Source organism: Labeo rohita, chromosome 7 (genome assembly GCF_022985175.1).
Source record: "Labeo rohita strain BAU-BD-2019 chromosome 7, IGBB_LRoh.1.0, whole genome shotgun sequence".
In the NCBI taxonomy this organism is placed as follows: domain Eukaryota; kingdom Metazoa; phylum Chordata; class Actinopteri; order Cypriniformes; family Cyprinidae; genus Labeo; species Labeo rohita.
The window spans coordinates 3502103-3518942 of NC_066875.1; the positions used below are offsets into that span (position 1 = coordinate 3502103).

The following is a 16840-nucleotide window of genomic DNA, read 5'->3' on the forward strand; positions in this document are numbered from 1 at the left end:
GCAATGCTTTGCGTGTCTGTTCTGTTTTCTTCTTTCTGTTTTGCTCTGTATTGCAGCTCCCACTGTGTCCTGGCAGGTCTGTGACTAAGACCAGATGATCCCAATTACAATCAAGGCTGACCTGCTTGTCGTAATTGGTTAGACACCTCCAACACGCAAGACGTGCCTAGACCAGGTTTCCACACCTTTAGAACCTTAAATCATCCTGAAAGAGCTATATATAAATGATCTCACCGCATTGCTCGTCACTGTTATCTCCACAGTCATTGTCTCCATCACAGTACCACAGGCTGCGGATACAGTATCCATTCTGACAATGAAACTCATCCTCCTCGCATTCTCGTGGAGCTGCTCAAAAACAAAAATCATACAGATGTTGTAAATGTCAGTAATGGGTTAAAACATGGATTAAACATGAACTGTGTTCATCCAAGATTTTGGTGACTGTTTCTTCATCAGATTTGATGAAATGTAGCATTGCATCACTTGCTCACCAATGGATCCTCTGTGGTGAATAGGTGCCGTCAGAATGAGAGTCTAAACAGCTGATAAAAACATCACAATAATCCACAAGTAATCAACACCAATTCAGTCCAGTCTTTATCAGCTGTTTAAACTCTCATTCTGACGGCACCCATTCACTGCAGAAGATCCACTGGAATGCTACATTTCTCCAAATCTGATGAAGAAACAAATGCATCTACATCTTGGATGATCTGAGGGTGAGCATACTTTTAGCATTTTTTTTTTTTTATTGTTCCTGTGAGGTTTAAAAAAAAAAAAAAAAAAGTGCAACACACTGCAGCGACACAATCCAATGCACTGGTGGCGCTCAAAGCATTTTATTGACACCAGTACTGGACTCCAGAACAGCGGCATTAAATCTGATGCTGCTTGTATTTACACCACCTGCCGCGCCAGACAGACACACACACACCGGTGTATTTCTGCTCCACCGCTCTTTTACCCGCCAGATGCACAAATCATATTTCACATACTGCAAAGCATGCTGGAAAAACAAAAAACGAATGAAATCCCTCATGCTTTTTCCAGTATTGCCCATTAAAAGGTGCATATTAGTTTAACAGCTCCAGTAAAACGCATATAGATACAAATCTCTCAGACAAAAATGCTACAAAATGAATCAAAATACACATGTAGCAGTCATTCTGCTGCTTTTATTACATGCCACTAATACAAAGGAAGTGTGAATTATCACACGCTATTGATATTTTAACTGATAATATAAAGCAAAAAGACAGACAGAAGCAGAAAGGGAGACGTTGAATGTAAGAGACGATGCAGTGTGGTGGAAACGAATGAAAAATTCATGGAAAGCTTATGGCAGACAGACCCCCCATCAAGACATGAGCCTCAAGAGTACAGCGCTGAGAAATATGGGTCAGATGCAAAGACTATTGTTGCTTCTGTTTTCTGCCTCACAGATAGACATACTGCCTCTCTACAGCATTAAAATATGTTACAATGGTAAGGACTGCTATGAAATAAATTATTTTGCTCCATATACATACACAACTTACATCTTACAAAAGAAGACATTGAAGGAGAAGTCAACTTCCAGAACAAAGATTTACAGATAATGTACTCACCCTTTGTCATCAAGATGTTTATGTCTTTTTATTATTATGTTATTAATTATGTTTTTAAGGAAAACATTTTAGGACTTTTCTGCCGAGTTTGAACTTCCAAAACGCAGCTTCGAAAATGCGGCTTCAAACAATCCCAACCGAGGAAGAAGGGTCTTATCTAGTGAAATGATCAGTTATTTTCGTAAAAATAATAGTTTTTTTATATAAATTTATACACTTTTTAAATGTCAAATGCTTGTATTGTCTTACTCTCCCTCAACTCTGTTTTTTTTCCCAGATCATGACAGTTAGGGTATGTCGAAAAACTCCCATCTCATGTTCTCCCTCAACTTCAGAATCACCCTACATCACTGTTTTACCTTTTTTGTTAAGGGTGTTTGATCTTCTTTGCATGTTCACTTTGCAAAAAGTGGGTCGGTACTGCAGCAATGTAGGATGATTTTTGAAGTTGAGGGAGAAAATACGATCAGAGTTTTTCAACATATCCTAACTGTCTTGAACCAGAATACACAGAGCTCAGGCAGCCAAGACAAGGCGAGCGTTTGAGATTAAAAAGTATTTAAATTGTATTAAAAATTTTTTTTTTTATGAAAATAACCAATCGTTTCGCTAGATAAGACCCTTCTTCCTCGGCTGGGATCGTTTACAACCACATTTGGGATCGTTTGAAGCCGCATTTAAACTGCATTTTGGAAGTTCAAACTTGGGGAACCATTTCAGTCCATTATATGGAGAAAAATCCTGAAATGTTTTCCTCAAAAAACATAATTTCTTTACGACTGAAGAAAGAATGACATGAACATCTTTGATGAAAAGGGGGTGAGTATATTATCTGTGAATTTTTGTTCTCAAAGTGGACTTCTCCTTTAATTAACTTGCTAAAATGGATTATACATGAGGGAGAATAAATGAAGAGCTCAGATGCAAAACCAGCTAAAAGCCATCTTGGTCACAAATGAGATAATGATAATGATAATGATGAGTGTATGCTCTCGACACATAGTATACGTCCGCCAAATACTTTTACTTCAGACTTGCTAAATTCCAGCCTCAACCCAATCAGAAGTACCAGTACTTGCATAGAAAAGTATACAAAGTAGCCAGAAAGAAATGCTCATTTCAAAGAAAGACGTCAGATGGATTTAGAGGCCTTTGCATCTGAACTCTTCAAATATTCAATTAAAGATTGAACCCTCATGTTGTGTTCTGGTCATTTTGACCCAGAGGATTTTCTTTTTCCCAGAAATGGTAGTTAATATTAATGCATTGGACTAAAACTGGATGATTTTGCTAACAGGGGTATAACAGTCTTTCTTTCTTTCTTTTGCTGTATTATTACTTAACTTTGGATTCAATTTTTATCAACTCGTTTTCTTTCTAATTAGCACAGGTTTTGTATTTCTTTCTGGACCTGATTGCTCATAGGCCTAATTGATCTGAGCTTATGAACTTCAGTTTTTGAGTAAATATTATCAAAAACTACCCACAAATGTGACCTTGGACCACAAAACCAGTCATAAGTGTAAATTGCTAAATAATAGCTAAATAAATAAGTTTTCCACTGATATGTGGTTTGTTAGAATATGACAATATTTGCCTAAGACACAAAAAAAAAAAAAAAAAAAAAAAAACCTAAAATTGAGAAAATCGCCTTTAAAGTTGTTCAAATGAAATTCTTAGCCATCCATATTACTAATCAAAAAATAAGTTTGGATATATTTACGGCAGGAAATTTACAAAATATCTTCATGGAACATGATTTTTACTTGATATCCTAATGATTTTTGGCATAAAAGAAAAATTGTTAATTTTGACCCATACAATGTATTTTTGGCAATTGCTATAAATACCTCAGTGCTGCTTAAGACTGGTTTTGTGGTCCAGGGTCACAAATAATGTTTTTTCTCTCAAACACTGAAGTGCATAAGCTCGAATCAATAGGACCTACGACCAGTTTCATAGAGAAATACAAAACCTATGCTAACTGAAAAGCATAGAAAACAAGTTGATAAAAAGATTGAATATAGCATAATGAGAGATTTACAAGCAATTTTTTGTAGGTCGGCAAATGAAGTAAAGGATTTTCAGCCTGGCACAAGAATTCATAAAATAAGTGTGACAGAAAACGCACAACCCAGTCCAAAAACCAACCGCCGACTGGCACATTTTCTAAACATATTTCTATTTTAATAACATATGCAAAATGAGGTTTTATGGCCAGTAACATATTTATGGTCAGTAAACCTTCCCAATTTACCAATCATTGGCAAGCGTGACCCCGGCAAACACATTTAGATGTGAGGCTCAAGCTTATTTACTTCTCTGGAGTTGATATGATTATTCAAAGTCTATTGGATATTTAGCTATATATACATTTTACTCATACTAAACCTCTAATTTGTGTGAAAAAAGCAAGACCTTTAGGAGTAATTTCTGATTCAGAACTAAAATGTGATCAAATCTGCGGTCTTATTCCACCTCGTGACAATTAAAGCGTAACCAATTTTGTCATTCAAGGATCTGGAACCTCTTATACAAGCTTTTACTTCATTCTGACTTGATTACTGTCATTCTCTTTATGAAAATAGACAATATTTCTCTTGTGTGGACCCCTCTTTCTTCAAAGGTCATCAAAAACCATGCTGCTGTATGTTCACAAGTCCTGTCTAACATTTAAGGCCGTTATAGTTTACCTCTATTAAAGGGATAGCTCAACTAAAACTGACAATCCTGTAATAATTTACTCACTTCCTATACTGAACACAGAATAAGATATATTGAATTATGTTGGTAGTATTTTCAAAAAATACTATGGAAGTTCATGGCTACCAGCAACTCTTTGGCTACCAACATTCTTCAAATATCTTCTTTTGTGTTTGAGAGTGAGTAAATGATGACAAAACTTCCGTTTTTTTAGATGAATCTTCCCTTTAAGGGGACATGAATACATGGCACTGGACCTGGATGTGATTACATGCTTGCATCTTCTGCTTGTCCTTGTAGTCTTGGAGTTGCAGTCAATAGTGACCATCTTTGAGCTTCAAAACGACACAAAAGGTGTCATAAAATAATGATAGCATAATTAATTTATGATAGAGCTGCTGCTCTCATGCACTCATGAATGCACACGGGAGAGCAACTCCCGAGGTCAAGATTTTCACTAAATAATAAATGACATTTCTTGGTTTGTTCAAACCTTATCATATGTTTTCATATCACTAGAATATACAGCATGTGTCTCAAAACCCATTTTGATAGCTTTTATCTTTTTGTAGCTTAAAAGGATGGTCTCTATCTATTGACACTGTACAGACAAAAACAGGTACTTTTAAATGTTTTCATTTTGAGACCTAATAATGAGACCTAACTGAATTTTCTTTTTTCTTGCACTTGCTCATTGAGTACTAGCATTCTGTACAAGCCAGTCTGTGACAAACGCTATTCATAAATATGCCATTTTGAATAAATAAAAGGTGACACAGAACTTAAGGTTAGCAGAGCTTCACATCAGTCTTGGAAAAACAATATGCAAACAAGTTCTTTCGTCTTTAAACTATAACACAAATAATTAATAAATGTACTCACGACAGTCTTGTTCATCAGAGTCGTCCTCACAGTCGTTGTCTCCATCGCATAACCACGAGCGCCGGATGCATTTTCCATTATCACAGTGAAAGTCTAACGGTGAACATGTGGGCAATACTGAAGGAATGGAGGAAAGTAAAACCGATTAACCAATTAAATAAGACAAATACATATTTCAACTTTTGACATTTTGAATGATAAATAAATCTGACTAATAATAATAGTAGTAGTAGCAGTAGTACTTAAGTACTAGTAGTTATTAGTAGTTATTGTTGTAGCTGTTGTTATAAAAAAAAAAAATAGTAGTGGTCATAGTTATTTGCTAAATATATAATACGTAAAATAGCATAATAAACATAATGTTGTACTCGGTGCATAAAAAGAGTTTATACAACATAACTGCTATGCATTCAGAAAACAGTATAACTGCTATGCACACAGCACACATTACACATGCTATATGGTTATTGTTAACCAAAACTAAAACAATTAAAAATTTAAATAAAAACTAAATGAAATATAAATATAACAAAAGATTTAAACAAACAAAATGTAACAAAATAAACTCAAAATTAAAAAAGTAGTTAACTGAAATAAGCTGAAGATCAAGTACTAAAAATACTAAAACTGAAATAAAAATAAAACTTTTTTTCTTAAACCATCTAAAATTACTAAAAAAAAAAATTTTAAATGAAAACTGAAAATATAAAAAACCCTAAACATGAATAAATATTATATCGTATTATATTAGAAATCACTGATAAAGCCTCCAACTAGAATATACTTCAGAATAAGTGTGAATTAATGTGATGTTTTAATTTGATTACACGCTGCAATTAAATAAAACTGTGTTACAGTTTAAATTTATATTATATACAATTAGCTGAATTTTTGGAGTGCTTTTTATGACCTACTTAAGTAGGACTTAAGTAAATCTGTACAGCATTTGCAATTTCGTAATTACAAAATTTCAAAATTGTATTTTGGGTTGAAAGAGGTGGATAATTTACAGAAAATGTCCGAAAACTTCCGGGAAGTTTTTTAAAAATTCCTGAAATTTTCCCAAAATTTCTGGAAAAGTTCCAAAATGATGAAATGTTTTGTTATTTTTCCAAACAATTTCCATCTTTTTGCAACCCTACTTGAATTGGATTTGAAAAAATGTCATTTAGTCATCAACATGTTATAACAAACCTTCATTCATCTTCGAAACAAATATTTTTAGTCAAACACAAGACATTTAAATCCATCCATTAAAAGTTCATGTAACCAAAACAAATCAAAATGTTTCGAAAAAATGTTGTGAACAATCCATGTGAATCAACTCCCTTTAAACAGTATGTGTGTATAAGATAACCATTATAGAAACCGTGTATATACTGAAATGAGTGTACATGTTGGTGTGTGTTCTGTGTAGCAGCTCTTCAGTGTTGCTTCTCATTAAGAATCTATAGAATTTTAGAGGAAGAAACTCCTGAGTTCTCTGACCACAGCATTGAGAAAAGCCCATTGTTAGGATGGCGACGGCCCTTAATGATCTTCCTGGTGCTTGTTCTGCACCTCCTGGAGAAAGTGTCTTCTGTATGGCCCTGCAGAGGTGGACACGCTCAGCCGAGCACAGCACCCTCCGCGGGGTCATGCAGTCCTGTCAGGTGCCGTTTGTGAGGCAAAAAAGATGCTTTCTATTGTGCCGCTGTAGAATGATGTCGGAGGCATCCTGAATCTGCTGATACACAGCCAGGAAATTCCTGAGCCTCTTTTTTACTACACTGTGAATGCAGGTGAACAGTTCCTTATGGAAAAAGAAGAGTGCTTAATTGTGCTTAATGTGCACTTGTAGTTTACTTCAAATTTTAAAGTAGATTTTTAATAAATTGTACTTACAGAAAATATAATATTAATTAAATAAAAAGCCATTTAAGTGGCATAATAAGAGACATTTTCATGACTTTCAAGTGTGTAACCTTTTGCAATAATGTCAAATTAAAAGTTTTACGTTTAAGTTCACTTTAAATCTATTTAAATGTTTTGTTGCGTTTTAAAAGCACATATAAAGTACTTCATTGTAATGCATTTTAAATGTACTAAATTGCAACTTCAAATATATTTAAATACATGACAAGTTTCAACAGAAATTATATTTAATTATATTGTAGTTTATTATAAATGCTTGTCAGTACATTCAGCCATACTTTAACCATATTTCAAAGACAGTAGAAGAAATTATGAAATAGGGCTGTCAAACGATTAATCGCATACAAAATAAAAGTCTGAGTTCGCCTAATAAACTGTGCGTACTATGTGTAATTATTATGTGTATATAAATACACACAAATTACTGTATATATTTAAGGGAAATCTGTTATTTATGTTAAATATTTTTATTTCTATATATTATAAATTATATAGAAATTATAATAAATACATATACCCATAAATATTTCTTAAATGCATACATTAATGTGTTTGTATTTAAATATACATAAATTACATATATTAGGCAAACTCAAACTTTTATTTTGTATGCGATTAATTGTTTGACAGCCCTAGAAATGACATATAAAAATGTACTTAAGTCCTACTTAAGTGGGTGAAAAAATTCAGCTAACTGCATAATAGAATTAGCATGCTAATAAGCATCCAAAACATTGTATTTTTACGAGGCTGTCTAACGATTAATCGCATACAAAAAAAGTTTGAGTTTACCTAATATATGTGTGTACTGTGTGTAATTATTATGTATATATAAACACAAACACATTCATGTATATATTTAAGAAATATTTACAAGTATATGTTTTTTTTTGTCATATAATTAATATTATATAAAATAAAAATATTTATAATATATACATTAATCTGTATGTATTTATATATACATAATAATTACACCCAGTACACACAGATTAGGCAAACTCAAACTTTTATTTTGTATTTATTTTGATTAATCATTTGACAGCCCTAATTTTTACTTTGCTTAATTTTATTTTAGTTCTGTAAAAATACAAGTGTCTAAGTACACTAAAATGTCTTTTTTTTACAAGAATTGCATACATGTATGAAGCTGCGCCGCATTATGTAGGTCTGTTTGTCAGACTTCACTAAAAAAAAAAAAAAAAAAAAAAAAAGACAATTTCTGTCAGGCTAAAGCATTTACATGACATTTTAGGAAGACAAATGATGGCTTTAGCTTGACTGAAATCGACTTTTAAAGTGCATGTAAATGCACTTTGTGACGTACAATCAATTTCAATTGATTGCAGATAAATTCTCACTTCATCCAGCTCTCTTTTTGTTCTCTAAAGATTCACGTTACTGTTTTATGGAGTGTGAAACTACTACAAACTGAAAGAGACTTCTGAATATTTCAATTGCGAACACTTTAACAATGGAAAATGCATGTGAAGCGTGCTCAATACCGCAACAACTGAACAAAGGACACTCCAGCATACATATACATGTACCATTCAAAATAACTTAAGAACTTTTGCTTTACCTCAGAGCAAATAGTCTTAGAAATAATAAATAAATACCACGTTTATTTATATAATGTGATTGTATTCTCATGAAGGAGTGTGTTGAGACTCACTGCATCCGTCTTCATCGCTGTGATCTCCGCAGTCATTGTCACCATCACACTGCCACTGCGCCGGGATGCACGTGCACTCGCCAAACGCACTGACCGCACACGTGAAGTGATTTCTTCCACATGAGCATTCGGCAGCACCTAAAACACCTGCAAAACACACACAAACAAACGTGAAGTCAGCTAGCCAAGGGAATTTAATCATTTAAGGCACGACACCCCAGGTGAAAAGGGTAATGAATTTAACAAACATATCAACACATTTTCTCAGCTGACTGATTACATTAAGAATTTCAAACTTTTTTGTATTATAAGTTTTAGGTAGTAATATCTTTAACTATGCAAATGAGACATTTTGACTAATTAATTATGCATTACTTTGCATATATTTCCAGCAGAAATGTGCACACTGGAAAAAGCCAGGTTCAACATTTTGGCTTCATTTTTTGACATATTAGAGTTTTTTTTGTTTGTTTTTATATCAAGTATAAATAATCTCAGCCACAGCTTCAGCGTGTATTTATAGTGTATAGGGCGGGACACTTTGGATTCTAGAGAGCATTTGATTGGACAGAAAGTTTGATGAGAAGCTGAAGTGCAGGGAGATGTCATCAAAATTGTTGATCCATATTGGTGGAAGTAAGAGACTCTAATTTTTCAATGCTTATATCTTGTAAACGCAAATTTTCATTTTATGGGGACTTTAAACCAAAAAAAGTGTCTGCAAGTGACAATAATAAGCACTTGCACAGCAAATTAGTTTACAAAAGACTAAATCTGGATGACGTAATCCAATTACAAAAATCAAGTACTTGTAACTGGATTATATTACACTTTAAAATGCTTTTAAAATGTTTTTTTTATGGATTACACAGTTAGATATTATTCATTAAACGGCAGTAAATTATTATACATTTATTGATTCTCCATGCCATTTAGTCATGCCATTTAGGTTTGACTATATTGACAGTACAGAATGGCCATGTAAAATGTGAAAAAAAAAAAAAAAAAAAAAAAAAATTACGATTGATGCTTCTGAATTTTCATGTAATTTCACAACCTGTACAATCTATACTGGTACTCAATTCTAGCTTGTAGAATTAAAGCGTATACTCAACTTTTCTGATACTGGTGTTCCCATCATGCACTGGGACATGAATAATCCTGTTTCCCAGCTGTATTTACACAGTCTTATCATTGATTTTGTTGTTAGATTTAGTAATCTGTGATTTTATTACATCTACTCATTTTCTACTCAGAATGACACATTCACACTCAAAAATTAAGGAAAACAGAATGTTACCGCCATCGTATATTGTGTACCAAGTATTGAAGTCTCTGTGTTCGGGTGAGTGCTGCATTACTAATTATGTAGTTGTGATGTCTTCGTGAAATCTATTTTGTGATTTACTCAGTTGTTTCTACACTGTAAAAAACAAACAAACAAACAAAACGACACAATTTGCTGAGTCAACTTAAAATAATTTGTTACCCCGCTGCCTTAAAATGTTAAGTTTAGTCAACTCAAACATGTTTAGTCAACTTGAAATGTTAAGTTGTACTAAGGGACAACTTAGATATTCACTTTGACTACACTTAAAAATTGGTTTGTTAAATTTAAAAGCTGTGTTTGTTACCTGACTGCCCTTAAAAATTATAAGTTGAATACCCAAGTTGTCACTTAGTAAGACTTCACATTTCAAGTTGACTAAACTTTTTTTTTTTTTTGAGTTGACTTAACTTAAAATTTTAAGGCAGCGGGGTAACAAATTATTTTAAGTTGACTCAAATTATTTTTTTACATTTTATTAAGTAAAATCAACATATTGCCAAGTAAGGTTTGACTAAGTAAAAATACTCAAACTTTTACTGGTCAATAGGGATAGGCGATACGGGCTTTATCACGATAATTTCTGGCATTATTGCGTTAACGATATCAATGACGATAATTCAGGGAATCCTGTTTCTTTAGAGAAAAGTATCATCTTTCCTATTTTTACCCAAAATTGAGCATAACTGAGTACACATGCAGAAAGTTGCAGAAATTGCACAGAAAGTATATTTAGAACACAATGCCAATTGACATAGCTTTTATAATACTATAAAATAGTATGATTTCTGCCTCCTTCTGTGGTATGAAGCGACGTCTGATCGAAAAAGGTTATTTCAAACACTCGACTATGTCATGAAGCTAATTTAGAGAAAAAGCATGTTAATAAATTATATCTTTGCTGGACAACAGGTTTGTAAACAGGCTCATTCACATGCAAAACTGTATCGCACACATGCTACTGTAGACTTTATCGATATTATCGTGGGAAAAAAATGTTACCGGTATATCACCCATCTCTACTGGTCAAGCTAAAGATACTAATTTTCTTTGTTAAATTTACTTAACTTAGGTAAGTACATTTTACTTAATTCTATATTTGAAATATTGGATATACAACTCTGTAATATTTACTTAAAATGTGTTATTGTGCAAATTCAGTGTACTTACTGTAATGTTTAATGCAAGTAATCTACCCAACACTGATTATAAGATACAAACACTAAACATTTAATTCTAAATATTACACATTATGTTAGTTCATGCTGTTAAACTTATTCTAAAATCGGTTGGCTAAAAACTCAGTAAAAATAAATTTACATGCTGTGATAACTACACTGTAATGCATCCAGCCTTTATTTCAACAAATAATAATAACAACAATCAAATGCTTATTTTTCCCTTCAGTTCAAACCCCTTCCTGGCTGCCTCTCACTTCCTAGCTGTCAGTCTGGGATCTGAAGTTCAAGAAAATGTCACTAGCCACAAACATCCGATTATTATACGCTTCTAATGACTGATTGCATGTTTCTATCAAAAGAAATGCAAAGAATGTTTGTGAGAATCACCACTGGCTTACGTTCCCAAAAATCACACGAGGCCAATTATTAAACCGATAAAGATGACCCTTGACAAGATAAACGCATTCAATACTAGTTCATCCAGCGCGCTCCAAACCAAAATTCCATCTCACCACAAAATGATGTTAGAAAACTTCAACCTCTGCAATTTCTTCTAAACTCAATAATTCAAGGAAGCGGAAAAGTCTATTAATAACATATCCATTTCCAGCCCACCACCCTTCTTTCAAGTATGTGCTTCATCATGTATGTTTCATGAGTGAGTATGACTTGATGCACTTGGCTTAATTTCAGATCATTTGCATCTATTTGTTCCTCTCTCATTCATATCTGATAGCGTGAGCAGCTCTGGACAGGATTTTAAGAGAGTGACCGAACGAAAAAGTGAGGAATCAAGTAGACTGAAGTTGGTGCTCAGCACCACATGGTTCTCTGCTCCTTTTTGGCAAGCTGGAATAATTACAGCCCTTCTCTTGTGGGAGATCAAGTTATATATGCCATGTTTAGTCACTAAATGGAGCAAGACGTTCATCATGTACGCTTTAAAGACTTGCCATTTCTGTTTCAAAGTCAAAAACACTGTTAGCCTTAATACCTTTGAAACGGAGCAAACAACGCCAGAGAGAACATTTAAATAGATGTTTATTACAGTCCCAAAACATATCTGGGCCTTTGCAGAGATGTCATTAAAAATATATAAAAAAAAAAATAAAAATTAAAATATAAAAAAATAAATAAATTAAAAAAATAATAAATAATAATAATAATAATAATAATAATAACACTAACAACAACAACAACAACAACTCACTGAAGCACACTTTAAAAATCAAAAAATAATTGTTAGGTTAAGAAAATAAAGAAAAACTAAATCACAAAATATTGCTAGACAGACCCGATGTTTGCCACTAAGCTAAAGTAAACATTAATATTAAAATATATATATATATATATATATATATATATATATATATACACACTAATTTTGAATAATTAAGAAATGCATGAATTACACAAGCTTTATTTCAAAAGGTCTCAAAAACTTTTCATAAATGAATTTGATTTTTTCCCTGTGTATGATTGTGGCGAGCAACATGAACAGAAGTTGTTCACATCCACTGATCTAGAGTCATCACGTCGCAGTAATAATTATGGTTTAAACTTCATTCTACATTCTAAAAACAAATGTTTTGGAAAAATAAAATAAAATAAAAAATAAAAAATAAAATAAAATAAAATAAAAACATAAAATAAAAAGTTTGCATCAATATTTCAAGTTATGAAAACTTTTAATGCAATTATGTTCTACCAACTAACTAAACTGAGTTAGAGAAGCTTAATTTGTAGCAAAAACACAAATGCTTAATTTGATTACTATAGGGATAGTTATATTGATACCACAGTATTGATATACCGATCCTCACAAACTACTTATTTTGTATTTATTCCTTTAAAAAAAAAAAAAAATCAGTATTAAAATTCTAGTAATACAAAATGTGGATTTCCGCATCTGCATGAAAATGCACATTTCTACACTAAACAGAGACAGAGAAAACAGCATAAAGAAAACATACTTTTAACATTATTTAAATCACAATATTTAATAATTATTTTTTCACCTATTAGCACATTTTTTAATCATGCTCATATTTGCTTTAAGAAATGTATTATTGATGGCCAGTATGTACAAAAATGTATATCATTTGCCTTAAACTGTAATAAAAAAAAATAGATACTAAATTTATCCACCGACTCCAATACCCGATTACTCAGAATGTATGTGCCGATAACTATAAAAAATAAATCAAAATACTCTCCCAGCTAATGCTGTAAACTATAAAAAGCCCTCTCATTTGATACATTACTATAATATTAAGAGTTTAAAATTAGAACAGAGCCCAAACTGTAATTTTCAACTGCCATTTGTTTTATGATATATACACAGTTAATTAATGGCTGAAATGTTACACAACTCAGTTGCACATAATCATGTCAGAATCTTTCAAACACGCATGTATAAATAACAGTCAATAACCTCCCTCTGCTGTTTTTATTATCGCTACTGTAACTAACCAACTGTGTACATTGGATAACTCTCCCGAGGTAAATGCAATGCTTGATTGAGCAATTATATGAGACATGATTTATTTCCGTAAGTTGTGCTGTATCTTTCAACACTCTTTCTAATGTTCAATCATGTTTATTTCATGCTAGAACTTGTATTGAAGTGGAAGAGACATGAATCTGCAATCTGAGATGATGCCAGCTAAACGCTTGTGTATGCATGAAAGCAGAATGCTGCGACGCAGATTAGGACACTGATTGGCAAGATATGACTGAGATCTGGAATTTCTCCACATTATGATGTTACGTTTGTTAACAGCTTCCAGTAGCACCATCGTAAATTGCTGAAGGTGGCATATAAATGAAGCTATCAGAGTGGAAACAGAAAGAAGTGGTCGTGTAAAGGTGAACCCACATACCTCATACCCACACCTCCTAACGTCATTTACTCATTTCCGTATTTTTGCTCAAAGCAGATAAACACGGCGAAGCTTAAGAGCTCAATTAAGTGAGATCACTTACACGATAAAAGAGCAGCAGATCTGTCTGTACTTGAATGATCCCAAACATCATCTTTTGATTTTCCAGCTTTCCATCTCCATTCCACCCTGCCATTTGCTGAAAACCCCTCACATCTGGAATCTCTCCTCTTCCCCCCTGTGGCTACGCTTGCTCTCCGTTACAGACATTGGCAACAAAAAAATGCCAATACCTCACTGTGTGTGCATGTGCAACTGCCGTTCTCTCTAATTTCTATCCCGTGAAATTACCCCTCAACCACAAAGATATATCAACATGTCTTTCCAGAAAGCTGTCAGACTTTCGAGCTTAACCCCTCCGACGCAGAATGAAGGCGCAGCTGCGGCCGTATCGACGGGAGCCGCTCTTTCAGCAGCGAAAGAAAGGATTTACATCTAAAAAGTCCTTCAACGCTGATGAAAGCTTCGCTTACAAGAGCTCAGCAGTGCTGCAAGTTGGTTATCTCATCTATTCATTCGCTTTATAAATGGAACCCAGTTTAATCACTGACATTTTTTTGTATTTTGCTCATTTCAAAAGAGTAACAGTGACTGGATGCTGGTGCAAATTTGTATTTCAGTTAACAATTTATTTATTTATTTATTTATTTACCTAGCCAAGATAGTAGGGCTGCACGATTATGACAAAATCATAATTGTCGATTATTCTCTTAAAACTGTAATTGCGATTATTAATTACGATTTTTACAATTTACATTGAATGATGTTTTGAATAGCTTTATACCATTGTTTGAAGCAACTGCATGCCGCATTTTTATATTTCTTCTTTAAATATAAAAAAGTTAAAATTTAAAAATTTAAAAAATGAGAAAAAAAACCTTAAGATAACCTGTAGAAAAAAATACACACTCTCTCTCTCCTATACACCCACACATCTTAAGAAAGCAAAATAATGTAAGTGGAATATTTATTTATTTACTTATTTATTATTTATTTTTGTAATTGTGCCTTTGAACAAATACATAATTGTGGAATCTGTAATTGCAATCAAAAATTTGATTACTTGTGCAGCCCTACAAGACAGCATTTATTTGTTTAAGTTGAAGTACTAAAAAGAATTAAACATTAATTAAACTTTATAGACATTTTTTTGAAAAAAAAATAAAAAAAAACAAAGACAAAAATGCAAAATTGGTACAATTTTAAAATTAAAATTAAACCATAAACTATACATTTACCAAATTAGCAAAATTTTAACAAAATTAGAATAAAATATAATAATTTAGGACCGATTGCCAAAAAAGAAAAAAAAAAAAAAAAAATCAACTACACTGTAAAAAGTTTATACCAGTTTCAACTTAAAAACTTAACATTTAAGGTAAATCAACTTAAAACTACAAGTCATTTTAACTCATTACAATAAAATGAGTTAAAATGACGTGTACTTTTAAGTTGACTTGACTTAATTTTAAGGCAGCTGCTAAACTTAAGTTTTTAAGTTGAAACTGGTGAAAACTTTTTACAGTGTACACATTTATTCACAGTGAATCAAGACTGGCCTTCAAACAAGACATGACATGTCTTGAGGCTTCAAGTTTGATTGTGAAATGACTTTTTTCCAACAAATATTCCATCAAGTTTATAATATCTCGATTAATCCGGGAAAAAAGCCAAGTGGATATGTTCCAGCATTCTGAGACCCTACACAGGAAATGCGTTTTGAAGAATGGATGGAAAAAGCAAAATGTTTTCCTTCAAACAAATGTGCAAATTGAATAACATGAGAAAAATATAGAAATTAGTCATAAGTTGGTAAGAAAAACAAATGAACAAAATAAGCTTACTAATATTGCAGGACAGATCTGAGGTTTGCCAAATGTAATTTTGTTGGTTAATTTAATTTTTAATTTTTATTTAATTTTTTTAATGTAATTTTAGTTATTTTAATATTTTATTTTTGGATTTTAATTTTTTTTTATTTAATTTTTATTAAATTAAACTTCTCCTTATGCACAATGTTCCTTAAAGTTTTGGAAAAGATAATCTGAGCCGTTTTGTAGAATGGCTTTGGGCTCACCAAGTTTAAAATATCTGCTCGACAACTGTAACATAAGCCCTTTTATAAAGACCCCAGAGAAAAATGGAAAGAGACATTTGTCTGAGATTTAAAACAAGGGTATCCTATTGCAGATGCCAAGTGCGGCTTTGAATGATGGAGGTACAGTAGAGGGGAAATGATTATGATGTATTTAGAGGGTTAAAAAAAGAACTGGAAAAGAAAAAGCGAGGGCTTGTCGTTGAGTGTCGGTTCTTTTCCATCACAGTCAGCCATTTTTAATGAACTTGGCTGTTGTAGCCTGCATTTGAGGCAGGGCTGAGAGTCAGAGGGCTGAAGGAATGGGACGGGGGAAGTTTAACGGTGGCATAAACGGAGGAAGAAAAAAGAAGTTCAACTGCCTTGACTCAAACATCACAACCGCAGCTTGAATCTGAACCACACAGATCTGAATGAGAGCTGAATGAGCTGTTGACTATAAGACAGAGTTAAAGCAGAATAAATGATTGGAGAAGTCCAGCATACATCATTAGAGAGACATCTGATGCTT

General features: G+C 32.8%; 2 protein-coding genes across 2 annotated transcripts in view; one reads left to right on the forward strand and one right to left on the reverse strand.

Moving 5' to 3' along the window:
* zmp:0000001168 (signal-induced proliferation-associated 1-like protein 2) overlaps positions 1 to 16840 on the forward strand; it is a 262196-nt gene that overhangs the window by 191097 nt on the left and 54259 nt on the right. The window lies entirely within an intron of this gene.
* lrp4 (low density lipoprotein receptor-related protein 4) overlaps positions 1 to 16840 on the reverse strand; it is a 107922-nt gene that overhangs the window by 48054 nt on the left and 43028 nt on the right. Inside the window, 3 exon segments of the mRNA XM_051114676.1 lie at positions 235 to 348; positions 5196 to 5312; positions 8785 to 8931. Coding sequence (XP_050970633.1) covers positions 235 to 348; positions 5196 to 5312; positions 8785 to 8931 — 378 coding nt within the window.